At 51.3% G+C, this 27,985-nt stretch overlaps 2 protein-coding genes across 2 annotated transcripts; both read left to right on the top strand.

Annotated features, from left to right (window-relative positions):
• Positions 1 to 134: 134 nt before the first annotated feature.
• Positions 135 to 12,757, top strand: LOC116940932 (homeobox protein Hox-D8). The gene is made up of 2 exons (XM_032951323.2): positions 135 to 1,806; positions 7,900 to 12,757. Exons 1-2 carry the CDS (start codon positions 1,302 to 1,304, stop codon positions 8,193 to 8,195), a joined length of 801 nt encoding a protein of 266 aa, XP_032807214.2. The 5' UTR covers positions 135 to 1,301; the 3' UTR covers positions 8,196 to 12,757.
• A 379-nt stretch (positions 12,758 to 13,136) lies between these two features.
• Positions 13,137 to 26,026, top strand: LOC116940930 (uncharacterized). The gene is made up of 2 exons (XM_032951320.2): positions 13,137 to 14,599; positions 23,923 to 26,026. The coding sequence occupies exons 1-2, from the start codon at positions 14,002 to 14,004 to the stop codon at positions 24,198 to 24,200; spliced, it is 876 nt and encodes a 291-aa protein (XP_032807211.2). The 5' UTR covers positions 13,137 to 14,001; the 3' UTR covers positions 24,201 to 26,026.
• Positions 26,027 to 27,985: the final 1,959 nt, after the last annotated feature.

Here is a 27,985-nt window from a genome sequence, read left to right as displayed (position 1 = left end):
GACCCGCCTATATATTAAACAAATTTCATAGCGGTGTTGACTGCCAATTGTAAAGGGGGGGGGGGGGTTATAGCAGGTTGTGTGTGGGGGGGGAGGGGCAGGGGGAGGGGTATATGTGTGTGTGCGGGGGGGGGGGTCCAATATAAAATAACGTATCGCTTTGTTAATGAGCCGCTCGCAACGCTGTATATATAAATGATGTAATGGCGTTTGATAACTTACGCGTCTTCCTCGGATCATAAAGAGCTGGGACGCCAGCGCTCCCTACGCCTTGTTATGTGAGACACTTGCAAAGCGGTCGTTTATAAAGCAGAGAGAGAGAGAGGGGGGGTGGGGGGCTCTAAAGCTATAAAACAGAGAAAAGGCCTTTCCTGCATGCCGGAGCAACGGGAAGTGAAGAAGAGACAGGTACCCAAAAAGGGGGGGGGGGGTGGGTGGGTGGTGAGGGGGGGTAACGGCACCCCCACGAATAGCGCTCTTGACAGTCCGTGCGGGCACGGGGAAGATGTCTCTTTAGGAACCCCCCCCCCCCCCAAATTAAAGGGAGACGCGCGGGAACTTTCAACACTGAGGCCAGAGTTGTCAGTAGCCGTGGAAGAAAAAAAAAAACCCGTCAAAAATATATACGGGTTTTTTTTTTTAGGTGCGTATAAATAATTCACATCGCGGGTTAATAGGCTTTTCCTGGCGGGATTTTATTTTATCGCGCATGTACATCCATTTCCACGCTGCGTGTTATTCTATCATTTGCTTCAACATATTAATCCGCCCAATATTCCGCCCCACCGTGTGGCAGGAGCAGGCAGTGGAAGCGGAACATATATAGTGAGTGGGGAGGGCTAGGAAGCAATAAATTCCACATGTTCGCGCAAGACTTTGAGCGAAAATACATTTGATCGCCGCGGTTCTCGAGGTGAGCAGCCCAAATTTTGCGGGGCTCGGCAGCCTTTAATTTTTTTATTTATTATATTCTTATTATAAATAAAAACTCAACAAACCCCAACCAACCCCCGCCGCTTCGCTGAATGGCCGCGTTTACCTAACAACCACGACGGAGCTCCGAGCCGCTTCGTCTCCCCCCCCCCCCCTCTGGCTTGCTCTCAACATGTGCGTCGGCGGCAGGGGTGTCACTCTCCCCGCTCGCCCCTCTTAATTGGCATGCAGCGGTAACATCCCCGCTCGCCCGCTCGTGTGCAACGCGGGCGCAACCTGCTACCACCCCGCGCGAGTCGACGCAGAGCGCGCGTCCTCCTGCCAGTCGCATCTCCGTCACGACCCTCTCGCCGCCCCGCCGACTCCCGATGAATTCGTACTTCGCGAACCCTCTCTTCGCGAAGTACAAGGCCGGCGACGCGCTGCGCCCCAGCTACTATGACTGCCGCCTCGCAACGGACGCCATGAGTGGCCGGCAGGCCGTCTTCTACGGTGCCGGCGCCGGAGCCGGAGGAGCCGGAGGAGGAGGAGGCCCCCCGGCATTCGAGCACCCGGCCGGCACCGGCGCGGGCACGGGCGGAGCCGCGGGAGTTCACCACCAGGAGTTCTACCACAACGGAAGTTCGGCGGCGGCGGCGGCGGCTGCCGCGTACCAAGCGGCCGGTTCGTGCGCACTGGACGCAGCGGGTAACTTCTACGGCTACCCGGCCTTCCCGAGGCAGCCCGTGTTCGCCCTGCAGCAGGAGTGCGGTGGCGTGGTGCAGTACCCGGGACCCGACTTCAAGTCGTTCGGGCCCGGCGCCGAGGAGGAGGCCGAGTACCCGGGTCAGGGATCCTCGTCGGCGCAGCTCTTCCCCTGGATGAGGTCTCAAGGTGCGTGGGGGGAGTCTGGGTGGTTGTGGTGGTGGGGAGGGGGGGGGGCACGGGTCGCCTCTGTCCCCTCGATAGCCCTGTCGTCTCTCTACACGCGTGCCTCTGTCTCTCTTTGTGTGCGCCCACAATCGTGCGTCTGGCATCCCCTTGTGTTGTCCTGTCGATGATCTGTGTATGGATGGCAATTGCGCTATACCTTCCTCATTGATAATGTCTTACGGAGCAGAACGATTGTCGAGCAAGATGACGTTTCGGGCAACGTTCCCCGTTCATCGTTGCTTGCTGCGTTGTTGCTATGCAATGTGTATTATTCATATTGTTATAATCACAATTATTGTGGTCTCTGATTACTGTCTCATTCGTCATTCCGTACCTTGCCTAACAGCTGCTGTTGCTTTCATTATTTGTTTTTGTGTCCGCTGCTCCTGCCGTCGCTTGTTGTTGTTGTTTGCTTATTTATGGACGCGTCCATTGTGTCGTGCGCACACAAAAGGCAGACGGACGCGTCTGGCGTAACGGGCGGGAACAACAATAGCGCAACCGTCATACGATCATCGCAGCCGTAGTCTGCGGGCTACTTAGCGGCCAGGGCCCGTTGATAACAAACGCCGCAGCGTAGGAAGCGAGCGGTCACGGCGTGCAATCAACTCGGAGATGAGAAGCCGATAGCCGACCTCTGTGGGGGGAGGGGGGGGTCCTTGTCGCCGGATTGTTGTTGTTGTTGTTGTCGATTGTTCTCGTTTTCACGTCACCTATTTAGGCGCGCGCGTAATTGTGTTCAACTGTACGCTGGTTAGATTTCATGGGCGCGTGTCGGAGGGATAGTCGTGACGTAACCGGTGAGCACGCGTCAATATATATATATGCAGTATATAGGCTGTGCCATCTCTTAAAACGGTCGCAAAGTGCATATTTTATATGGGTTGATATGGATGACATGAAAGTTGTGTGTTTTGTAATGCGCACGAAGTTACGCGCTTAAATAATAGACAACGTTTTGCGCAAGCTCATTATTACGGTAGTGCTATCGCGGGAATGGGTAACAATACAAGCAGCTGCCTCTCTTGGATATCGTGTTGAAATTCACCAGTTTGTTGGATAATTTCTTGAACAGTCTCTGTGTGTATATATTAATAGTGTCCATTGGACCGCTTGATAAGACTTTGGTTGTTATTTTTTTAAAACCAATGCGACCAAATATCGCGTCAGTCGTGTTATTGTGTTGAGCCAATTTACTCGTCCATTTGTTAAACACCCTACTTGAAGCGCACTTTAACATTTTGTTGTTACTTTTACGGAATTTTACACCCACCACCACCACCACCACACTTTTGGAAATTATGTGAGCATGTATACCTATATCTAGAGATGCTGTCACTACTCTGTGTGTGTGTGTATTCTATACGAATTGCGTGGGTAAACGTTCAAGATAAACAATCTTTATAGGCGCAATAAGTTCAAGTGGCACGTTACCACCACTCCAGAACAACATATGCGATGTCACGAGCTCCTACAAAACGCCGTCTGCAACAAATAACAAGACAACACGTGTGTGTATATATTTGGCGTCACATACGTTGCGCTATTTGGACGGAACATTATCTCGGGGGCAAATGTGTGTCTGTGTGTGTGTGTGTGGCGATTGCCATTGCTCGTGGTCGCATTGTGCAATGTTTAAATTATTACAATTATTATTATTACTTTCGCAAATCATTGACGCGTTGACTCCTTTTATTTCCCCCCGTGCGTGGCCCCTGTGCTGCACTCTCGCTTGTTTGCATCTAACCGCGTGGGGTCGCTGGGCCGAACCGGGGCGGTTTCTTCTAAATGCCGAGGCGAAAGAAAAAAAAGGGGGGGGGGTGGTGGTGGTTGGGGCTTTATTACAAAAATCTCGAGCAGAGCAGAACGCGGCCACGGTTCATTAAGTAAGGACAATCGTGGTGGCTCAAACGCTCGCAGGGTCTGCCCTGAACCTCGCCTACCCCCCCACCACCACCCCACCCCTCCGTGTTTACAGTCACGGCCAAATAAAAAAAAATATTCCACGTAGTCAAGTCACTCAATGCTCCATTAACCCCACGAAGTGTTTCCAAACGTTAAAATGTTAATAGCGCGCTATACGTACCGTATAAAGAGAAAGACACGTACGGCGAACGTTGCGAAAGTACTTTTTTTCGGGGGGGGGGGGGGGGTGGGGAGGGCATGTTTGTATCAGATACGTTTCCCGTCGACGTTGTTCCACGGTAGCTCACGGATTCGTTTACAAGAAAGCGTTTAAGGGACCGCGTTAGCTAAAACGTGCGTGCGAGCAACGATGCCATCCGAGGCCAATCAATGTGCTGCCGATAAACTGGAAAAGTCCCGGTTTAAACCAAAAAAACCCCCACCCCCGCTGTAATTGCTTATTGCGCGTGTGTAAATATTCTCCGCACCATGTGTACACAACAGCTCCGGAGTGAACGGGCCTCTGCTAGCAGGCCGGCGGTGACCCCTGTGTAATAATGATGGTGGCCATAATAATCATCATCATTATTATTTTATTATAATACTGCCAATAGAAATGTAGCGGCCTCTGTCAATGCACTGCTGAATTCATGACATCGCAACATGCTCGGTGCGGGTCGGTCAAGAGGTGGGGGCGGGGGGGCGCGGGGGATCCGTTCAGATTTCACTCGCCACTGATGTTAGCCGTAGCAGGAAATCTAACTCAGGGAGAAAAAAAACCCAGGTTCATAGAGCAAATCCCACCGAAAATTCACTTTGTTTAATACGTGTGAGGAATGCGTGTGTGTGTGTCTGGTGCAGGGGGAGCGGTAGTGTAGCGATCAGCGCGCTGCGCTACGAACCCGGTGACCCGAGTTGGATTCCCACTCACGGCCAACACCGGTGACGATAACCTGAACCGGTCCCGAGCCTCGTTCCATAGGTCGACTCAGCCTCAGACGAGTACCTGGTGCGATGTGTGAAAAAACATCGCCACTGGGGAGACAAAGGCGGCCGGGCGTGGTGCTGCCCACCAACTCCCCTCGTGTGCCGTGCCGGCGTTCACTAGGTGCTCGCTAACAGCACTTGCCCCAACAGTTGAAGGGTCTACGGCGGGGGTGGGGGGGTCTTTGTCTTGTCTGGTGCAGCGTTAACTTTAAGATGGCACGCACGACACGGAACTGAACTAAAACCATCACGGTCTCACGAACCCCCGTGGGCCAAACTGCCGCAGGGAAACACGTAGCAAAGTCAGTCCGGGCAAACTCAGTCACCCACAGTGCAGTGCGCTCGTACGCACGTAGGTACTCGCGTGCACGCGTACAAAGGTAGAGCTCCCCCGTATAGCCCTGACAGACTGTTGGGGGCAAGTTCTGTTAGCGAGCAACTATGAAGGCCCGTAAAGGCTGGGGGGAGGGGTGTGGACAACATCGCTCCCGGCCACCTTTGTCTCCCCAGTGCTGATGTTTATACACCGCACCAGGTAACTTATTTACGGCTGATTCTACCTAAGGGAGGCCCAGAACCGGTTCAGGTATTCGCCACTGTTATTATTGGTGGTGGGTGGAAATCGAACTCGGGTCGCTGTGGTTCGTAACGCAGCGCGCTAACCACACTGCACTACCGCTCGCCACACGCACACAAAGGACAAAGACCCCCGTGTAGCCTTAACAGACTATTGGGGAAAGTGCTGTTAACGAATACCTGTGAAGGCCGGAACGGCACACGAGGGGGTCGGTGGCGACCACCACGCCCGACCGCCTTTGTTTCCCCAGTGACGATGTTTACGCACAGCACCAGGTACTAATTTAAGGCTGAGTCGACCTACGGGAGGCCCAGGACCGATTCAGATAATCGTCATTGGTGTTGTTGGCCTTGAGCGGGAATCGAACTCGGGTCGCAGGGTTCGTCGCGCAACGCGCTAACCGCTACACTACCGCTCCCCAGACACACACACACACCTACATACGCGCGCGCACACACGGAGAGAGCCCCCGTGATTCATGGGCGAGTTGTACATCCGTTAGACGGCGTGCGTGCGTGCGCGCGCGCGCTCGACGATTTGGCAGCAGAATTTGGAGGCGAGAGGAGTTACCCGGACGAGAATAGAGAGCGGAGATCTGTCGCCAGCACTTTTAAGCGCAGTCTTGTTTGCAGTGAATGAAGAGAGTGAGAGACGGGGGGGGGGGGGGGGCTTTTCTAATGATTTATAATTTTTGCATTTAATGGCGTAGTTGTCAGCACACGCCGAGATTAACAGCACGTGGCGTGCACGCGTTATTCGAGAGTAGCGCCCCGCACGCGCTGACTTATGATGGAGATTGCTCAGCAATTGACACTGTCTTCTGTCTACGTGTCCGAGCATTGCAAACTTATAAGGTGTATACGTGTTATATAATACATATACAGCTGTGTGTATACATATACTGTGCAGATAGGTGAAATTGTGTCTATATGTGTGTGTTAACGATGTGTATTACCCACATTTAGTAGAGCATACCAATCAATACACTCACGGATGTATTCGAGTGTGTGTTTGTATGTATGCAATTGTGTATAATATTAGACAGTAATTCAATCGCTAACAAGTAAGCTTGTCCAGAGTAAAAAAAGGGCGAGAGTGGGGGGGGCGTCTGGTTTTGTAGCAGATCTTGTGTGGACATCTGTGAAAAAGAGCTCATTAGCTCATCGGATTACTCCAGCATAAATAAAGATTCTGATTCTCCGTGTATCGTGTATGTTGCGTGTATGTTTGTAAGATTCAATGTATGTGCGCGTGTATGTGTGTATGTATGTATTGTGTACGTTGTGTGTATGTTTGTAAGTCATTGTGCGCGTGTGTGTATGTATTGTGTACGTTGTGTATGTTTGTAAGAGTCATTGTGCGCGTGTGTGTGTGTGTATGTATTGTGTACGTTGTGTGTATGCTTGCACGAGTCATTGTGTGTACGTGCGCTTGCGAATGCTCATTGCACGTGTTCATATGTCGTGTGATGTGTGTCGCCTCGAGTAGGTACCTGGTGCGGTGCGTAAACATCGCCACTGGGGAGACAAAGGCGGTCGGGCGTTGTGTTGGCTATCCACCCCCTCATGCGTCGTTCCGACCTTCATAGGTGCTCGCTAACAGCACGTGCCCCAACAGTCTGTTAAGGCTATGCGGGGGATCATTGTCTTTTATTGCATGTGCGCATATGTGTTCGTCACCATATTACTCAAGATTCCCCTTTATTTACCCAGTAACGTCTAATAGAGTCTCAAGACTAGTTCTCAGGAGGGCCCTGCATTATATATTTTTTGCGGGATGTTTGGATAATTCCATGAATGAGTCTTTTACACCGAAGTATCCGGATGGGATTTCATCCACCCAATACAACGAAACTCCGCCGCACAGATGGATTCAAGTGCACGCGTGATTGTTTGTGTGTCATGTCTTTGTATCTTTGTCATACAAATACTCGCGTTTGTGCGTAGCGAATATCATTGGGAGACGGAAGAATCATTACTAGTCCAGGCCTTCCGTACGTCGACTCAATATTTAATTAGTACCTGGCGCACGGCTTTTAAAGATCTCCAGCGGGGAGACAAAGGCGTCCGGGAGAGATGCCGTCCAGACCCGACTCCTACACGCGCCAGGCCGGCTTTAATAGGTGCTCGCTGACAACACTTGCCCCCACCAGTCTGTTAAAGGGTTCACAAGGGGGTGACGTCTCCTTTGTCTTCCATATGTGTGCCTCTGTGCGTGTACAGCGTTTCTAGATGGGGTCGCATCCAGACGATGACATGTACAAATTGCATTGTGACGTGTACACATTGTAGGTATGGGTTGTCATAGCAAATACCTGTACTACGATCCATGTTTCTTCTTTGGTAAGGTCAGGGTATTGTCTTTTGGACACGTGTGTGTATGTGTGTGTTTGTGCACGTGCTCGTGTCGCGCTAGCCACTCGCCCGCACGCTATGATGTAACCCACACGCTATGATGTCACCCACACGCTACGCTGTAAGCTCACACGCTACGATGATGACCTCATGTTGCTTTCTTTTGTTCATTGCTGTTGTCTTTTCGCTGTTGTCGTGACGTATTCTTTGTTGTTGCTTTGCTGCTCACAGTGGGGCCGGGCAGGCGACGGGGCCGCCAGACCTACTCGCGCTTCCAGACGCTGGAGCTGGAGAAGGAGTTCCTCTTCAACCCGTACCTGACGCGCAAGCGGCGCATCGAGGTGTCGCACGCGCTGGGCCTCACCGAGCGCCAGGTCAAGATCTGGTTCCAGAACCGGCGCATGAAGTGGAAGAAGGAGAACAACAAAGACAAATTCCCGGCCAGGAAGGAGGACATTGAAGAGCCCGCGAAGAAGGCGGAGGAAAACTCGGGCGACGAGGAGTCGCAAGGCACCTCCAAGGAGTGAAGGGGGCGCCGGGTGGTGGGGCAGGGGGGAGGACACCGCAAGGGACACGGAAAAGAGATCAGGAGCGAGAGGAGGAGGAGGGGGGTGGTGGCCGATGGTGCCAAGTGGTGCCGGAGAGGATTTAAGAGGAGGAGGCGGTGGTAGCCGCGTCCTATTTAAATGTCAAAACTTGTACCCGTGCACTAATAGAACAAGGCGACGTTTTGTTGTTGTTGTTGTTGTTGATCTGAGTAAACGTGAACAACGCGCGCACACAGACGCACGCGCGTACGCGTTTAAAGCCCAAAAACAAGGCACGGGGGAGTTTTCGAACGCCTAAACGCTAAGATGGTGTGTGTGTCGGGATAAATTTCAACAAAAAACAAAACATGGTTCCAGTAATATTCCGTGAGAGAGACTATCTGATGTGTCAGAATAACTTCTCTCCGGATGGAAATGTTTGAGCAAGGTTCGGGTCAACCTTGCTCTTCTCTCCCGCTCCGAGCGCCGCCCGCCAGAAAGGGGAAGCGGAGTTGGGGGGGGGGGAGGTCTCTGCGATGAGCGGATGGATTTGTTTACGAGGGCGCGAGGTGCTCTCTGTGGCTTGTGAAGGACCCACAGAGGGTCGCCCCTTCCGCTCATCCCTCCAGTTACGAATTCCGCCACCTCCGCACTCCCCCTCCATCCCCGAAAACGTCCACGTTTTGTTCTGTTCACCATCTTGTTCACCATCTTGTTCACCATCTTGTTCACTATCTTGGTCACTATCTTGCAATGCGGGCGAGGAGCCAGGCGGAGGCGAGAGTGGATAAATGATTTTGGGAGGCAGAGGGAAGAATGGAGGCAGTGGGATGATGATGGTGGTGGTGGTGGTGATGATGGTAATGATGGTGATGATTATATGAACGAGAGGGAGGGGGGGGTGGCTAGTGGTACTGGTGGTGCTGCTGCGGTGAGCCCCCCCCCCCTCAACCACCCCGCCCGCCCCCACCTCAAGTAAGTGTCGCATTCGATTAACAAGTCGGTCAGTAGACAGAGTTTTGGGGTGTGAGGGCCATTCAGAGGATCAGGAGTCGACCAGTAGATAGCAGGGGTAGAGGGGGTGAGGTTAACAAGTCGACCAGTAGGCAGTAGAGCTAGAGGGGGTGAGGTTAACAAGTCGACCAGTAGATAGCAGGGCTATAGGGGGTGAGGTTAACAAGTAGACCAGCAGATAGCAGGGCTATACGGGGTGAGGTTAACAAGTCGACCAGTAGATAGCAGGGCTATAGGGGGTGAGGTTAACAAGTCGACCAGTAGATAGCAGGGCTAGAGGGGGTGAGGTTAACAAGTCGACCAGTAGGCAGTAGAGCTAGAAGGGGTGAGGTTAACAAGTCGACCAGTAGGCAGCAGGGCTATAGGGGGTGAGGTTAACAAGTCGACCAGTAGATAGCAGGGCTATAGGGGGTGAGGTTAACAAGTCGACCAGTAGATAGCAGGGCCAGAGGGGGTGAGGTTAACAAGTCGACCAGTAGATAGCAGGGCCAGAGGGGGTGAGGTTAACAAGTCGACCAGTAGGCAGCAGGGCTATAGGGGGTGAGGTTAACAAGTCGACCAGTAGATAGCAGGGCTATAGGGGATGAGGTTAACAAGTCGACCAGTAGATAGCAGGGCTATAGGGGGTGAGGTTAACAAGTAGACCAGCAGATAGCAGGGCTATACGGGGTGAGGTTAACAAGTCGACCAGTAGATAGCAGGGCTATACGGGGTGAGGTTAACAAGTCGACCAGTAGATAGCAGGGCTAGAGGGGGTGAGGTTAACAAGTCGACCAGTAGATAGCAGGGCTAGAGGGGGTGAGGTTAACAAGTCGACTAGTAGGCGGTAGGGCTATAGGGGGTGAGGTTAACAAGTCGACCAGTAGATAGCAGGGCTATAGGGGATGAGGTTAACAAGTCGACCAGTAGATAGCAGGGCTATACGGGGTGAGGTTAACAAGTCGACTAGTAGGCGGCAGGGCTATAGGGGGTGAGGTTAACAAGTCGACCAGTAGATAGCAGGGGTATAGGGGGTGAGGTTAACAAGTCGACCAGTAGATAGCAGGGCTATAAGGGGTGAGGTTAACAAGTCGACTAGTAGGCGGTAGGGCTATAGGGGGTGAGGTTAACAAGTCGACCAGTAGATAGCAGGGCTAGAGGGGGTGAGGTTAACAAGTCGACCAGTAGATAGCAGGGCTATAGGGGGTGAGGTTAACAAGTCGACTAGTAGGCGGTAGGGCTATAGGGGGTGAGGTTAACAAGTCGACCAGTAGATAGCAGGGCTATAGGGGGTGAGGTTAACAAGTCGACCAGTAGATAGCAGGGCTAGAGGGGGTGAGGTTAACAAGTCGACCAGTAGGCGGCAGGGCTATAGGGGGTGAGGTTAACAAGTCGACCAGTAGATAGCAGGGCTATAGGGGGTGAGGTTAACAAGTCGACCAGTAGATAGCAGGGCTAGAGGGGGTGAGGTTAACAAGTCGACCAGTAGATAGCAGAGCTATACAGGGAGAGGTTAACAAGTCGACCAGTAGATAGCAGGGCTAGAGGGGGTGAGGTTAACAAGTCGACCAGTAGATAGCAGGGCTATACAGGGAGAGGTTAACAAGTCGACCAGTAGGCAGCAGGGCTAGAGGGGGTGAGGTTAACAAGTCGACCAGTAGATAGCAGGGCTATACGGGGTGAGGTTAACAAGTTAGTTGACCAGGTAACAGCAGGGATATACGGGGTGAGGTTAACAAGTTAGTTGACCAGGTAACAGCAGGGCTATAGGGGGTGAGGTTAACAAGTTAGTTGACCAGGTAACAGCAGGGCTATAGGGGGTGAGGTTAACAAGTTAGTTGACCAGGTAACAGCAGGGCTATACGGGGTGAGGTTAACAAGTTAGTTGACCAGGTAACAGCAGGGCTATAGGGGGTGAGGTTAACAAGTTAGTTGACCAGGTAACAGCAGGGCTATACGGGGTAAAGTTAAGGTAACAAGTAAGTCAACAAGTAGTCGACTGCGACACTGCTTGCGTTGCGAGTTCAGCAGCAGCGGCATGATTACCTCCGTCCGTCACCGCAGAGGAGTTGGAACAGAAGTCTTAGCCTGAGCAATTTAACCTTCACTCGAGAGTCGTGTCTTTTTGTGTGTGTGGGGGTGTGTTTGGGGGGGGTCGAGTCGACCACGAGAAACTGCGGCGGTTGTTGCGGTGGAGTCTACCCCTCTGAGACACAGTGCATGTGATGTCCGTGTGGAGTCGCTGTCAACAAATATCACGGGTCGAAGGAGCAACAACGGAAGAATAATAAGAATAATAATAAGGGTGCAGTATTGCCCAACAACATGAGCTACCTTGTCATTCTTCACTTATACGTGTATATTGGTATTTTATATTAAAACAACAGCGTATTGAAATGCATGTATGATTACGCTATGTGGTGTACGATTATACCCGTGTTAAAACGCGTGCGTGCGCGCGCGCGTGACTGTGTAATGTTTAGTGAGATGCATTCGTGGTGCGTTCTAAAAGTTAAATCTTCGTATTTTTCGCGTATTATATCTATCTCTCTCACACACACACACGCTGTTGGTTTGGTTTTGTATAAAATTATTTCGCGTTTCGTTTTTCAGCAAGGAGGATAACAAAAAGACACATCGCTGTCCCATTATATTTTGTGTCACGCGTGGTGCAACAGAAGAGGGTATTTAAGTTACTTACGTAACAGTGAAAGTGCGAAATATATTAAATGACAACACCTCGCAGATGCAATAATACCTCCACTCTCACGTGGTATTTGCACCCATGCAAACGCACATTATTCCAACAAACATCTCAACGCATTGCTCAATGACAACATTGTGGCCTTAAAATAAATCTATGTACTATATATACATCCACTGTACACAATAGGCAACGTTTCAGGAAATGTTCCCTTCTTTCATGTGCTATGAAAAAGGACCATTGCCCAAAACGTCGCCTATCATATATTTGTATATACTTTAAGGCCAACGGTGTTGTTAACGAACGTTGTGTTTATTGTTGCCGGTATTGTTATAAAGTGTGATTGCGCACTGCAATACTGCCAACCCAGCAACAACGCCATCAGCATCACCACCACCAAATCAAATGTATTCCGCACCTACGGTGAGCACGGCTGAACACGTCCGGTGCGAAAGAAGTTCAACATACATACACAACGAATTTGAGTCAGGAGGCGATCAAGCGAACGTCTTGAGAACTAAGACAGCCGAAGCAACTTCAACAACAGAGCTAACAGCTTGCCCATGTAACGATTACGACGAAGCCACACATATACATTAATATCCAGCACATCCGTCTATACAGTACACGCACGACTCCAGATCGTCAGTCCCATGCACCCGCTGAGACTGCACGAAAGGGGATTCGGACTCTCCATTTACAACGTCATTGCGGGTCGTGGAGATGTATTTGACCATACTTCACCAAATGTATTGAATCGCAAACAGACGAACAAGAACATTGTACAGGCACATTGATGTCAAGGTTGGGGAAGGGTGGGGGGGGGATGACGACTATTGAGAAAAAAAATAAAATCCTAAATGTGTATGTTGCTCGTACTTTTAATTCACGTCTTGTTGTTGTTGTTGTTCTTAAGGCGTGTTCACCGCCCTCGTGTGTATACAATGCGTAACATTCCCACTGCCTTTTGTGTCAAGTCTGGGCTCACCCCCACCGTCTGCAACCCCGCACCCCCGACTGGTTTTTAGACGAGGGGAGGGGCTGGCTTGACGTGTGGGGGGGGGCATGCAATTGAATACCGTGGATAATTCGTATCGCGATTGCTTTGTGAGTACGACCACCAGAGCCATAACAGACTCGGCCAATGGTTGGCTCGTGAATGATATCAGATTTGCTATCTGCGTAATATAAAGTGGGGGGTGGGGGGGGGTGGTGCACAAATGGCACCCGCTCATGGTCGAGCGAAAGCGTCGTCTGGGACGTCGAAAGCTAGACCGAGTGCCACACTAGTCCCGCTTCGGACACATGGCCACCTAAGCCGCTCGCCGATGTTGTTATTGACGGGGAAGACGCTCAGACACACGCGCGCGCGCGCTCAGACACACGCGCCCGCACGCACGCACGCACGACCACGCACTCTCTCACTCGATCGTAAACCGCGGCGTCTGTAATGAAAATGCTTAGGCAGGCAGACAGGCTGCTCGAAGAATTCCCCTTTCTGTCTCTCTTGAAATCGTCCGTGGAAATAATCATGATAATGCGTGTGTGTGTGTGCGCGCGTGTGATACGGGTCAGGTAGGTACGCACTGCATATGTATGACAGCGCGATAAACCAACCAACGCCACCTCTCGTCGTAGCCCCACGCAAAACCCCCACAAAACACGGCCGAACCAACAAACATTAAACAAAAAAAACGACTTGCGCTCGATTAATAAAGAACGGATAATAATAATATCCGTTGCATCTTCAAATGACTTTATTCGTTCCGTTTGCCCACGAAAAAAGAAAAGGCGGGTCGGTTACTAACAATAATAACAATAAAAACTCGTTTGGGTAGAAAATCCTCCCGCTTTACCATTGTTTAAAAAAAAAACCCTATTTAAATGGCTTTAACAGAGTCGAGATGACTGATGCGCCTTTCGCATTGCCCGCGTGTATTGGCTAACCGCATACCACATGGCGCTGCCACGTGACCTCGCCGTACCAGCGAGAGAGCCGTGCAGTTGTAAATCTGTGGATTTATGTCGTCGTAATTCACGGATTTCTCCCGAGTTTTTTTTCAAATAAAAAAGACTAACGTTTCTGCATGCAAATCATTAGGGCCAAATATGAATTCTGCATATTATATGAACGCTCTGTTTTCTAAATATGCCTCGGAAAGCTCCGCGTATTTGTCCGCCGGAGGTTTACCCGAAGCGCCCTGCGGACCCTACCCGAGCGAGAGCTGCCCGCCTGCGAGCGCCATCTCGGCGCCCTTAGCCGCCTCATCCACCACCACCACCTCCACCTCCTCGTCGTCATCATCATCCTCATCGTCGTCCTCTACCTCGTCTTCCCCTTACGCGGCAGCCAGCGCGCTCTACCATCATCATCACCACCACCACCAACAGCAGCACCATCATCATCAGCAGCAACACCATCACCACCCAGCCTCTCTGTACGGATCGTCGGGCTTTGGGCTCGAGCGTCTGGGAGCCGCCGCGGCCGCCTCGCTGCACGGCCTGCAGTACGCCTACGAGCACGGGGCTCTCCACGCCGCGGCCGCCTACGGGGACACGGCGGCAAAGCGCGGCGATGTCGAGGTGGTGGGGACGGTGGCTGGGAAGCAGCAGCACCAGCACCACCACCACCAGCAGCTCCACCAGCAGCAGCAGCATGCTGGGCTGCCGAGCGGAGTGCCCATTTACCCGTGGATGCGCAGCACAGGTATTCGTTGTTATTGTTTGTCTGTCGTCGTCGTCGTTGTTGTGATTCCGACGACAAGCGGCAGCGAGAGACCGAGTCGAGCGACCGGTCGGGGGCAGATTGAGAGACCGACCCGGGGGAGGCCGGGCGGGGGAGACCGAGAGACCGGGCGGGGGGAGACCGAGAGACCGGGCGGGGGGAGGCCGAGAGACCGGCCCGGGGGAGACCGGGCGGGGAGAGGCCGAGAGACCGGGCGGGGGAGACCGAGAGACCGGGCGGGATGAGGCCGAGAGACCGGGCGGGGGGAGGCCGAGAGACCGGGCGGGATGAGGCCGAGAGACCGGGCGGGGGGAGGCCGAGAGACCGGGCGAGGGAGACCGGGCGGGGGGAGGCCGAGAGACCGGGCGGGGGAGACCGAGAGACCGGGCGGGGGAGGCCGAGAGACCGGCCCGGGGGAGACCGAGAGACCGGGCGGGGGGAGACCGAGAGACCGGGCGGGGGAGGCCGAGAGACCGGCCCGGGGGAGACCGAGAGACCGGGCGGGGGGAGACCGAAAGACCGGGCGGGGGAGGCCGCGCGTCGTTCGCCTTTGTTTTGCCTTGCGCGCCGCCGGCTCCCCTCCCCGCGTCTCCGCGTTCTCCTCTCTCCCGACGCGCGTCTAAGGCCATTGTTAGCGGAAGCGCAAACAGCGCGACGGCTGTGCGGGAGACAGCCGCGAGTCGTCCGCCTGCGATTCGTGTAGCCGTCGTAGACGCGACAGGGAGACTTGTTGGTGTGGTGATTGTGTGGTGATTGTTGTGGTGGTGGTGGTGTTGGTGTGGTTGGTGTGGTGATTGTTGTGGTGGTGGTGGTGTGGTTGGTGTGGTGATTGTTGTGGTTGGTGTGGTGATTGTTGTGGTGGTGGTGGTGTTGTGTGGTTGGTGTGGTGATATGGTGGTGTTGGTGTGGTGATTGTTGTGGTGGTGGTGGTGTTGGTGTGGTTGGTGTGGTGATTGTTGTGGTGGTGGTGTTGGTGTGGTTGGTGTGGTGATTGTTGTGGTGGTGGTGGTGGCTCATACTTGTAGTGCATTGTCAGAGCGGCCGCTGATTAGGGTCGCTGTTTGTTATTCGCGGCGCTTAAGCGGTTGAGGTAGCAAACAACACGTGTGCATCACCTCTTGTCAATCTACCGCTGGATGAGGGCCTCCTCCTCGCGGGGAAGTTGATTAAGTTATTTGCTTTCACCATATTCACCACTCTGGTCGTTGCCGGGTTGATGGAGGCGGTAAGTGCAGAGGCGTCGGAGCGTAGTACAGTACAATGGATTTTTCTGCAGCAATAGGCCGTCACTGACAATGTATGGTCTATACGAGAGACCTTTGTCTATACTGCAGTATATAACAAGTCTATACTGTGTGTTCTAGCTGTTTGTCAACAGTATTTGCATGTTGAACTTCTTTCGCACCGTACGTAGCCAACCATGCGAATAGGAAGTGCGATTACTATTTTCAGTGGTCTAAGACTACATGAAGGATCTTTGTCTTGCGCGCGCGTGTATGCTTTTGTGTCGGCCACCACCAGTGACAATTATCTGAACCCGTTCTGAGCCTCCCCTAGGTCGACTCAGCCTCAAACGAGTACCTAGCGCGTTGTGTACACATCGCCACAAAGGGAGACAAAGGCGGCCGGACGTGGTTTTGGCCACCGGCCCCCTCCCCTCGTGTGCCGCGCGGCTGCAATAAAGCGCACGCTAATAGCACGTGTCCCACAAAGGTCTGTCAAACTCGACGGTGGATTGATGTGTGTGCTGTGCGTGCGTGTGTACATGCACAACACAAACTGCGTGTCGATTTAGATGCGATGGGAGTCGGCGGCGGCGCGGTGGTTAAGCGCGCACTGCGCTGCGAACCCGGCGTCGCCCGAGTTCGATTCCCGCTCACGGCGTTCCAAAACACCAGCGACGAGATTTTCTGAACCCGAACTACGAGCTCGGGGGCAGGCGGCGGCGGCGGGGGGGGGGAGGTCGACTCAGCCTTAAACGAGTGGAGAGACAAAGGCGGCCTCGTGTTTTCCGGCCTTAATAAGGTCCTCGATTTTTTGTTGTTACATCACCTGACCCCCCACCCCCAAACAGTCTGTGCGGACCACTCCAGAGTTGTCCGCGGTCGCACAAAGAGAGGGAGCAGCTTTTGTTAAAAACTAAACATAATGCGGCCGCCGCACTATCTGCCCTCGTTCCTGTTGTACCACAATGAGCGATTGAGAACCACCCTCGCCGATAAAGTGTAGTCCCGTTGACGTTTCGTTCCCGCGAGTGAACTACGCTTTTACTCGAGTAACTGGACACTGCGTGCCATGAACACAACGCAACCAACCAACGTCAAAATGCGACGATGTCCCCGTAATGTTCGCCCAAGTCCCCGTCGCCTCCGAATGTTACGCGCGACATCAATTATTGACGGGTCTAGTATCATTTGAGTTGCGTTAACGCGGCGATATGATGATGGCTGGTGTTACGTAGCAAGCGCCTGGTTGTATCTATCTCCTATGGCGTGCCCCAGTGCTTGAGGATAGGCGAGGCGAGTCTCGATCTTTTTACGCGTCGATGTTTTCCGGAACGCAGCGAGGCAGGCTGTGGCTGGCTTTTGAATGGGGATTGTCGGCGTAAGGCACTACCACTGGAGTCATAGGTACGCATGTGTTATGTATGTTGAGCTTCTTTCGCACCGTACTTAGCCAACGGTGATACTCCGATGTGCCTGGCTGAGTGCACTCGACTTGTGTATAATATTCTCAAATCCAATTCTACCCATATTCTAAATGGCATAATAGATGTGTGTGGGGGGGGGGGTTACATAATTCCCCCAGCAACAGTGTTGCGGCAGACTGGTATAGACCCATTGACAGTGGTTTGGTTATGGCGGCACCACCACCCCCCCCCTCTCTTCCCCGCCCGCCCCAAAAGCACAAGGAAGGTTACTAAGGCCACATTACAGAGAGATCGCATGCTTACGCCTCGAGTCACTGCGGTGTTAGACCAGGGCATTCGTTTCATGTTGTGTGTGTGTGTGTGCACTATCCACCCGCCCTCCCCCCCATCTCGCTTTGCTACGTGGCACGCTGACATTTCCCACATTCGCAAACGTCTACCTGCACGGTATCCGTGCCGCAGCCTGCGCCCCACAACGTTGATCAATCTGCAGGCCAATATAGATCTGGCTTCAACGGCGATGACATTACGCCACGTAGAATTTACTCGCCTACTCATAGACCACCAGGAGTATATTTTATTTTTTGGGGGTGGGGGGGTGATGTAGGGGAGAGGTATTCCCAGTAAAATGCGCTCCCAAGTTATATTTGTTTTCTCCATTTCCCTTTCGTCTATTTTCTGTTCCCCTCCCCCCCCCCTTAAATCGCCACGAGGAAAACGCCTCGCGCGTGCCGCGACGCGCAGAGTTCCCCGTGAACACGGCGCGAGCGCTTTGCGCAGCGCTCAACTTGGCCACACGGCGGCCAGCGCCACTCGCAACGTCGCGACCTCTTCACCCCCCCTCCCCTCTCGCTGCTGGGCAATGGGCGCGTGCGTCTGTGTGAGGGTGTTGCGTACGGAGAGCGGTGGCGCAGCGCTTAGCGCTGAACCACTGTGCTACGAAGCCGGCTACGACCACCACCCCCCCCCCCATCACCACCACCCCACCCACCCTCCCCAGTTCGATGCCCGCTCACGGTCACCAACACCAGGGACGATTATCTAAAAGCCGGTCCTGAGCCCTCTCCCAGGTCGACTCGGCCTCAAATGAGTACCTGGTGCGATGTGTAAACATCGCAACTGGGGAGACAAAGGCGACCGGGCGTGGTGCTGGACACACCTCCCCTTCGTGTGCCGTGTTGGCCTTCATTGGTCAACGTTAACAGCACTTGCCCTAATAGCATGTTAAGGCTATTCGAGGGATCCTTGTCTTTGTATGTACAGTGTGTAAAACATTTGGCATGTTTACTTTAATATTAGAGTGCGTTTTGTAGGTGCGTGTATGCACGCATGCCTGTGTATGTGGGTGTGCATGCTTTTGAGTGTAGAGCATGTTGTGTATATGTAGGGAGCACTAGAGTAGGGGTTAGTGCACTGCGCTACACACCAGGCGACCCGAGTTCAATTCCCCGCTCACGACCAATAACAGCGAATATTTGAAACGGTCCTGGGCCTCCCCTAAGTCAATTCAGCCTTAAATGCGCACCAGGTGCAGTGTGTAGCAAACAGCAACGAGGTCCTATGAAGGCCGTGCCGGCCTTCATAGGACCTCGTTAACAGCACTTGTCCCTACATCCTAAGGCTGGAGGGGGATCTTTGTGTTTGTTTTGTCTTCGCATGTGTACAGTGTTTGTATGTATACCGAGTTGTGGTTCGTGCTCTACGCTCAGTTGCCAGCCACCTGGGTTCAATTCCCGGCAATGTGACCAATAATTAGAATGCACACATTTTTCAGACAGCCTCGCTGAGTCTCTCGACCAGTGTTCTCAGTTGCAAGGCCCGCGGCCTTTAGTGAAGCCCCTGACGTGCGGCGCCCCACAACACGTGACAACGCACAACACGTGACAATACCCCAATGTGCCGTCAAGCCCAACAATAGTGTCAAATGTGTGACCGCCCTGACGTTGATGTCTTATCGGCAAAAGTGGCCTCCCATCTGAAAATTAGTGAAGAACACTGCCCTCTCGACGAACTCTCATGAGCTTCATGCTTTAACACGGTTGACCATTTCCATGAATGTGTGTTTGGCCGATGGGAGAACATTTCAGAGTGCCCGGAGAAAACCCAAAAATGTGAGGGGATAGCACGTGACGCACAAAGCTTCTCACAGATTGATTCATCCCATTGCCGTACTGTCAACTCATGCCCACGTCTCAGAACCAAGTCTGTAATACCTGTTATTGTTCTCTCCCAGACAGTCGTCTCCCAGTCCCACGACTAGCCATGGTCAACACACCCCTGCTTTAGCTCACGACATCTGGCGATATGGGCCTCCTCCTCCTCGGTCGACTCAACCTTATACGATCTTGGCACGTTTTGTGGCATCACCCCCTCGTGTATACTGACGGACATAATTGGTACTCACCGACAGCCCTGCAGTAAGCCCGGGACCCATAAAGCTAATCGGTTGATCTTTATATTTGTTTAGTGTGTGTGCGTGATGATATCTTGTTAAATAGTTTCATTTTACCGAAGATCTTGTTTATCGTACTGGGCCAAACATCCCAATCGTGAAACTCAGTGAGGTTTTTTTTTTCCTTGATGAACAACTGATATTTTTCAGCCCAAAGCTTTAAAAAGTTATCCTGAAAATCACTAATTTTGGGACCGCACACAGAAGCAACAGCATTGCACCTCCGAAACTGTGAATACTTGAAAGGATCCTCCTGAAAATTAATCTTGACGCTCGGTAAAGGTTTCCCGGGTAAACAGGTGGAAATGAATAAAAACACAAAGTCATTGTCAATACGAGATAGAATAGTGGTAATATTAACGTGATCAAATCAGATCTGGGAAGCTAAGCAGATTTACTCCTAGTTATATGGCTGAACTAAAACTCAACTATTTTTTTTATTTTACAAGGTAAGGCCCACTGAACTATATATCTCCTTTGCAGAAGCAACCTGGTCACAAATGACAGCTCAACAAAGTGGCTTATCATGTGGAAATGTATTACATCCAAATTCTCTAAACGAATATTTCTAAATGTGGAGGAAAACAAACAGAGGGCCCGGAGAAAAATGCAAGCGACCACGGGGAGAGAGAGAGAGAGATGCAAACTCCAAATACACAGGAATTCGGGTCGGAAACGAACTGTGTGTATCAGTCGAGGTAGGTAACAGCTTGCCACCGTTGCTTGGGAGGGCGACTTCCTTGTACAACGCGAGTATCTTTGGCCTGCCGCGAAGCTACGTTGTGTGGACAGCATCATATAGATGGGACTGTGCGGAAAGAAGAAAAAACATCTATTGTTAGCTCGAACCGGTGCCGGGCCTCCCCTAGGTCAACTCGGCCTCAAATGAGTACCTAGTGCGGTGTGTAAGCATCAGCGCTGGGGAGACAAAGGCGGCCGGGAGTGGTGCTGGCCTTCATAGGTGCCTCACGCAAAAGCTTTACGGGGGGCAGTCTTTGTTATCCGTGCTTGATACGCATTAAACCCACGGCAAAGTCAGCGTTGTAAATGTGCACAGCAAAGTCGACTCGCCGTATTGTCGAGCAATCATCGGGTTCGTGCAGCGTGCGGAAGGACCTTCATTTTGAGCCGGTAAACGTGGACAAAAGGGCACTGTAACCGTGGCTGGGTCGCAAGGCCTGGAGTTTAACGAAGCCTTCACCTACCGTATGTACCCGACTGTAAGATGCTCTGGAGAGAAAAAAATGCGCACCCAAAACGTATACCTGGTGTCAATAAAGTTGTACAAAACTGGGCTCTCACACGCACAACCAAAGACAAAGATCCCCCGGTGTAGCCTTCACAGATTTTTGGGGCAAGTGCTGTTAGCGAGCACCTATGAAGGCCGGAACGGCACACGAGGGGGCGGGTGGCCAGCACCACGCCTGGCCGCCTTTGTCTCCCCCAGTGGCAATATTTACGCACCGCACCAGGTACTCATTTTAGGCTGAGTCGACCTAGGGGAGGTCGAGGACCGGTTCAGGTAATCGTCACTGGCGTTGGCCGTGAGTGGGAATCGAACTCTGGTCGCCGGGTTCGTATAGCGCAGCCTGCTAACCGCTACACAACCGCTCCACGTCTCTCACACGCACAACCGCACACGGACACACACACCGGATCATAAGTCGCATCCTCCAATTTTGTTGACAAATAAGTACAGGGGTGTTGGTGCGTCTTATAATTAATCCGACGGAGAAGGTAGCCCCTATGCACTCCACGTTTCGCACGCCTAACTGACGCGTTCGATTCCAAAAGAGATCTTACTCTACCAGCGAATGCCAACGTTACGTATATAAACGCATGCAAAAATATATGAGACACACACGGGTCTGCCTGTCGACGTATACATTTTATTAACAAACAAAAAATGTATGTAGGTCCATCAGCCGCCTTCCGCCCTTCGTATATGCGTGCGTGCGTGCCGTACAGTAATGTATATACTAAACCATGTGCATACCCTGACCTCTAGCAATACTGTACGCACATCCCTTCACGACCTTCCGCCACGTCACTCATGGTATAAATATTCCAGTAATGATGAAGATCATCGCGATTACCATCAGCCATGATCTATCAACTGCTGGATGAAGACCTCCCCACGATGCCGCTCTTACCGTAGGAACAGCATCCTCAGCCGTGTAGCCCCTGTTCACACGAGGACCCTGTTCACGCGAGGACCCTGTTCACGCGAGGACCCTGTTCACACGAGGACCCTGTTCACACGAGCCCCTGTCCACGCGAACCCCTGTCCACGCGAACCCCTGTCCACGCGAACCCCTGTCCACGCGAACCCCTGTCCACGCGAGGACCCTGTTCACGCGAGGACCCTGTCCATGCGAGAACCCTGTTCACGCGAGAACCCTGTTCACGCGAGAACCCTGTATACGCAAGAACCCTGTTCACACGAGGACCCTGTTCACACGAGGACCCTGTTCACACGAGCCGATATGAATGGCTCCATCGCTGCAGTGGTGTTTCCCTCCTTCGACTGCCATTCCGTCAGCAGTCTCGCCCACCGGCCATCGACCAACCCCTTCTACCAGTGACGAAGTCCCTGCACTTAGCCCGCTAACTTTCCTTCAGCAGTGAATCGTTTTTGTGGCCTCACAGGCGATACGCACCGGACGACAACTCCCCCCCCTCTCTACGCACAGTGGTGTGTTCCGTTCCATTATGTTCTCTCTTTCCCATAACGGCACCCTACCATTCTCCCTAATCTCGCTTTCAATGAACCGTTTTGCTCCGCAAGCGCATCACCGAGTATCCAGACTCTTTTTTTGAGCAGGGCTCTGAATTTTTGGGAACCCGCACGCGGCCCACCCCGCGAAGTGCGGCCACACGCGCGAGCCTCGACTGAGACCGAGAGAGTCTCACTCGCAAGACAAATCTGGGCTCTTTGCCAGCACCTTATCTCACGAGTGCCTGCGCGCCTGTATCTTCACGAGGGTTATTTGTAACTATATTGTTTCGTCACTGTCGTCTCCCTTTAAACGTCCAATAGCATTCAGTCTCGAAACTAAAAACTAAACTTTTGTTAATAATTTTACCAGCTAAGGCCCACTGAGCTGTATAGCTTTTTTTGAGAAGCGACCTGGCCATCACAAATGATAGCCCAACGAAGTAGCTCATCATGTGGACATTTATAGCAGCCAAATACTCCAAACGTTTGTTGATTCTAAATGTGGAGGGAGAAAAAATCCATGGGGAGAGAGAACATGCAAACCCCAAATATACAGACGCCACGGTTGAGATCGAAACCAGTTTAATTTCCAGTTTAGTAAAAGTCGCCCGGCCTCTTGCAATCAACCAGTAATGATATCACCTGGCACATCATCCCGTACTCCAATCCGTCCACTGTCTCCCAATCCAATCGCTGATCAATGTCAAGACCGCACCGTCTTCCAGGTCCTCCATGTACAGGGTGGTCCAGATGTCTTGTGACGCCCCCCCACGCTATTTAATTATTATAAAAATACACATGCAAAGGAAAAATAATGTTAGTGGTAAATTAATTGGCGGGTCACAAGACATCTGGACTACTCTGTACTCCCCTCCCCCGAGTTCCCCAGCTCCCTCTCCTCTCTCATCTCACTCCAGGCACTGTTCCGCACCCCCCCCCCTACTCTCAGGTTTCTTTACTCCCCTTCTCCATGCACCCTCTCTCCACTCCAGCAACCAAGGCGTTCTGTCGGCTCCCAGCCCACCCTTCGCCCGCTAGGAGGTCGCACATTCTCCTCTGCTGCCCCTGCATCATCCGGAATTCCCTTACGACAGCCATCCGTGCTGTCGACTCCCTGCCTCTATTCTCGTCCCGGCTCGAGTTTCATTTTTGTTTCTCTCGCTCTCTATGAAACAAAGATGCCCGCTGTTATACTCGAGAGGCCGTCGCGTTTCGACTCTCACCATCAGCAGCAGCATCAATCCACTGCTGGATCAAGGCCTCTACAAGCTGCCTCCACCTCCCACGACTCGCCCCTGGCATACGAATGTGGAACGTCCACCGACTGGCTCGGTGCCGTAAACGGGAGATCGCCGCCAATTGCACGGTGGTCATTTTGAAGCGGAGGAGATCGCTTTGACGTCTTTGACCGATGATTGTTGTACTTATCATCATGATCATCATTATTGTAACGTGTGCCCCACACACTCTCTTGCACCACGCAGGAGGCCACGATGGCAAGCGAGGCCGGCAGACCTACTCGCGCTACCAGACCCTGGAGCTGGAGAAGGAGTTCCACTTCAACCGCTACCTGACGAGGAGGCGCCGCGTCGAGATCGCCCACTCGCTCTGCCTCACCGAGCGCCAGATCAAGATCTGGTTCCAGAACCGCCGCATGAAGTGGAAGAAGGAGAACAGGGGTCCGAACCCATCGCCCGAGGAGGCTCACGAGGAGGAAGACGACGAGGAGGAGGAAGAAGAAGAGGAGAAGAAGGCCGAATGATGATGATGATGATGATAGCGATGGTCGTAAGAATGATGCTATGATTTGTCCATCCCGAGATGCGCATTTTACGTTCAACCGATGATTGGTGAAGATGATGATTATGGTGGTGGTGGTAATGATGATGATGATGCCGGTGATTATAGCGGTGGTGGTGATGTTGTATTGTGTGATCCAAGGCGTGCATTTTACATTAACCCTCTGACGATGGTGTGATTAGGCCTTGTCCAAGAGTGCATCTTGTGATGATGATGGTGGTGGTGACGACGATGGTGCTGATGATTATGGTAATTTGGTTGGCCCACGCCATCCCGTTTTTCTTCAACCGATTGACGATAATGACGACGATGGTAACGATTGTTGGTGGGTTGGTGAGTGGAAGTCGCCTGGCTTTATAACCCAGCGATCATCAAACGCATTCTTGAGTGACCCGAGCCATCCACGCGTCGTGCCCTGACACGCACACCCCGTGTGTGTGTGTGTGTGTTTTGGCATGTTATAACATATAATACACGGAGTCGCTTTTTTAATTTCTTGTAAATCATAAACCGCAATTTTAACTCCCCGTTTTTTGCACGCTCAGTGAACCACTATCTGGAATGTTCAATATATACGCTGTCTTAATTGTGTTTTAAGAATGGTTTAACCAGCCTGGTGTCTCAGCTGTAGAGCGAGCGACTCCCAAGTCGGTGGTGTGGGGGGGGGGGTCGATAAAATTACTACCACTTTGTGACGATGTCCACAGTGGTTGTCTTACGGATATAGATTGAGTCGTCGTCGCCGCCGCCGTCATAGGAATGTGGAATTTCCCGCCACTGGCTCAGGGCTTTAAATACCGCCTCAAAGCTGCTCATTTGAGCATGAATTACTACCACGATAATCTAATAATGTTTAACGCTCCAGGTGTTTCCTCGCGGAGTAAACTATAAGTACTGTACTCAATAGGCGACACAAATTAGTTTCATGTAAAACTATTGAATAATAATGATAGCAATACTCTAGCCCTGCTTAGAGGTATTAGCTTTCAAAAATAGATCAAGGAAATAACTACCTAGACTCGAGCAACGCCAGTACTTTAATGATGCTACCTATGAATTACTACCAGTATATACACGTGCAGTGTGCACACACACCGGTCGTGATTAAACAGCAAATGGTGTTTTGTTACAACTGTGACTCGTTAAAAAAAAATACAATATCCCCGTTGACAGATCTGATTAACGATACGCATATATATACATAGCAAGTATGACGTTTGATGCGCACGTATAGGATCTGTGACGTGTTGTGTAGATATATTGCGCGTGTGTGTGTGTACGGGGCGTTTGTCTTTCTTACTTCCCCTAAGTAATGGTTACCTCTCGAAACGTAGGGATCACCTTTATATATATAAAAACCCCACACACATACACTACCGTCTTACCTTGTAAGCTAGTCAACCACCATATAACCTTGCGTGTCTGTACTTTATATGATTTACCAATAGTGTGACTATATATAGGATTATACTCCCAAATGTGAAAGTTACAACAGATAATACAGATTCAATTCGTGTGATTGTAATATTTATTACATATACGTGACTTTTTTGACAAGATTTTACAAGGCATGTGTGTTGTCGTTGTCGTCGTCGTTGTTGTGGTTTTTGTTCTTCCACTTTGTCTGCTGCGTGTGTATCATCAAGGCGAGTCTGTGTCACGCGTCCGACAACAGCTGTGGCTCAAAATATCAAGTAGTTCAGTGTGCGTGTGCATGTTTCTTGATAATTTTCCTTTTTTTTTTTTGCTAAGAGTGTTATCAAAATAAAGTAATAATACAAAACGAAATTTCTACCGCGTCTTCGAGTGTAAAGCCATATTCCATTGCAGTGTTTTCGTGATTAGCATTCCCACATAGGGGGTCCGTGTCGTGTATTCGGTCTCGTTTGGACGATAGCACTCGTCAGACAGCTAGCTTCGCGTGAACATCCCGTAGCGCGATCACATCACCATAAACCAAAGATCCCCCGTACAGAATTTAACAAGACTGTTGGGGCAAGTGCTGTTAGCGAGGACCCGTGGAGGGTGGCGCGGCACACGACGGGGTGGTGTGTGGTCAAGCCTGTCCGTCTTTGTCTCCCTTGCGGCCTTTAAACGAGTACCTCGTGCGGTTTGCATTGAGCATCATCACTTGGGGAGACAACGGCGGCCCGGCGAGCGTGGTTCTGACCACACCACCACCACCCATCGTGTGCCGAGGTGGCCTTCATAGGTACCTCTCGCTAACAGCACGTGCCCCAACAGTCTGTTAAAGGCTGTACGGGGGGGATCTTTGTCTTCGTTGCGTATAGTGGTGAACCCATAGGGCTATTGGTAGCGCTGTGCATAGATGTATGCGTGAACACACATTGTATGATCGTAAGTTCACGAGCTCTGTTCAGAACGAGAAGCTTGCCATAATGAGCATGTATCGTGACGCATGATAGATAATATTCGGCTTGAACGTGTATAATTAAACACATCTAACACAAATGGCTATCGTATCTGAACCGATCCTAACTCCGCCGCCACCATCATAGGCGTGGTGAAAGTATGGTTAAACGAGGCCTTCATCCGGCAGTGGATTGACACAGAGCTGATAATCATTTTTTTCTATTTTAAAATATATTTTATCAAGAGGCGTTGTAACGTTACCCAGTGCGTGCACTGCATACACAAAATACAAATGATCGAATGCAAAACTTAAAAAGTACAACTTGTCGCGTTCAGATTAAAATGTGCCCACACCACTCACGACGATCTAAGTGATAAGACTGCATCTTAAAGGCAACTGTTGACGTCGTTTTTTGTAATTCAGTACGAGCGGTGTGTGTGTGTGCGTCTGTGATATAATTACGGCGAATGCGATTGTATTTGACTACTGCGTTGGCAGCGGCGGACGACTACAATACACTCAACAACAACTCGCTCAATAGCAACAACGCCGTGGCTTTCAAATGATAAAATATACATTTAATTGGCGACGTTTCGGGCAATGGCCCTTCCTGATAGCACATGAAGCAATTTGTTTCGGTTTTCAGTTGGTTCTGTGTGCCATGAAGAAGGGCCATTGCCCGGAACGTCCCCGATTAAATATATTTGATTATTGATCATGCCACATTGTTGCTGACGAGTGTGTTGAGTTGTGGGTGTTAGTGTTAAATACACAGTACACGATCTGCAATGTCGTTTTTAACAGCGCGCGTATGCTATGCAACTGACGCCATGAAATAATAATAATGATTACGCTCGTAATAATATATAATTATAAGATAATTCATTTGTGTAACGCCAACGTGCACAGCTCTTGGTAAGTCCACTGTTGGGCAGGGTCACGAGTTTAATCCACAGGAACTGTTCAGTGCGGGTTTCGCGTATACGGAGACGAGACGGCACTGACGTTTGTCGCCGTGATAGGTCTCGTGATCTCAACGGAGGTGTTTCTGCTGTGTTTTGCAATTGTCCTGCGCTTAAACACTGCGCCACCGCTCCACTTGCAATCTCTTTTAGTCGATCTGATATTGTTTGAATCACCCACACGCGTCGTTAAAGATCATTACCGCGCAATTTTCTCTTATATATAATTGTGAATCGCTGTGATATGGAGCCGATAGTGGGATTAGTTTGTCACAAAAACGGTAAGTACGTCACCGTATTTGCCGATTGTTCAGATTTGTATCCTATATATGAATTACAAATATATGACAATGTTTACAATTATCATTGTTACACGTAGGGGTCTTATTTGTTTCCGCAGTCCAGATTGAA

Source organism: Petromyzon marinus, chromosome 10, assembly GCF_048934315.1.
Source record: "Petromyzon marinus isolate PM22_M1 ecotype Great Lakes invasive population chromosome 10, UKy_Petmar_22M1.pri1.0, whole genome shotgun sequence".
Lineage (NCBI taxonomy): Eukaryota > Metazoa > Chordata > Hyperoartia > Petromyzontiformes > Petromyzontidae > Petromyzon > Petromyzon marinus.
This window is presented reverse-complemented; position numbering and strand designations above follow the sequence as displayed.

What these genes read in the sequence shown, in the direction of transcription:
- LOC116940932 (XM_032951323.2), top strand. Translation starts at nt 1,302, where the DNA reads ATGAATTCGTACTTCGCGAACCCTCTCTTCGCGAAGTACAAGGCCGGC. An exon ending in CCCCTGGATGAGGTCTCAAG is followed by an intron (nt 1,807 to 7,899) that starts GTGCGTGGGGGG and finishes TGCTGCTCACAG; the next exon opens with TGGGGCCGGGCAGGCGACGG.
- LOC116940930 (XM_032951320.2), top strand. Translation starts at nt 14,002, where the DNA reads ATGAATTCTGCATATTATATGAACGCTCTGTTTTCTAAATATGCCTCG. An exon ending in CCCGTGGATGCGCAGCACAG is followed by an intron (nt 14,600 to 23,922) that starts GTATTCGTTGTT and finishes TGCACCACGCAG; the next exon opens with GAGGCCACGATGGCAAGCGA.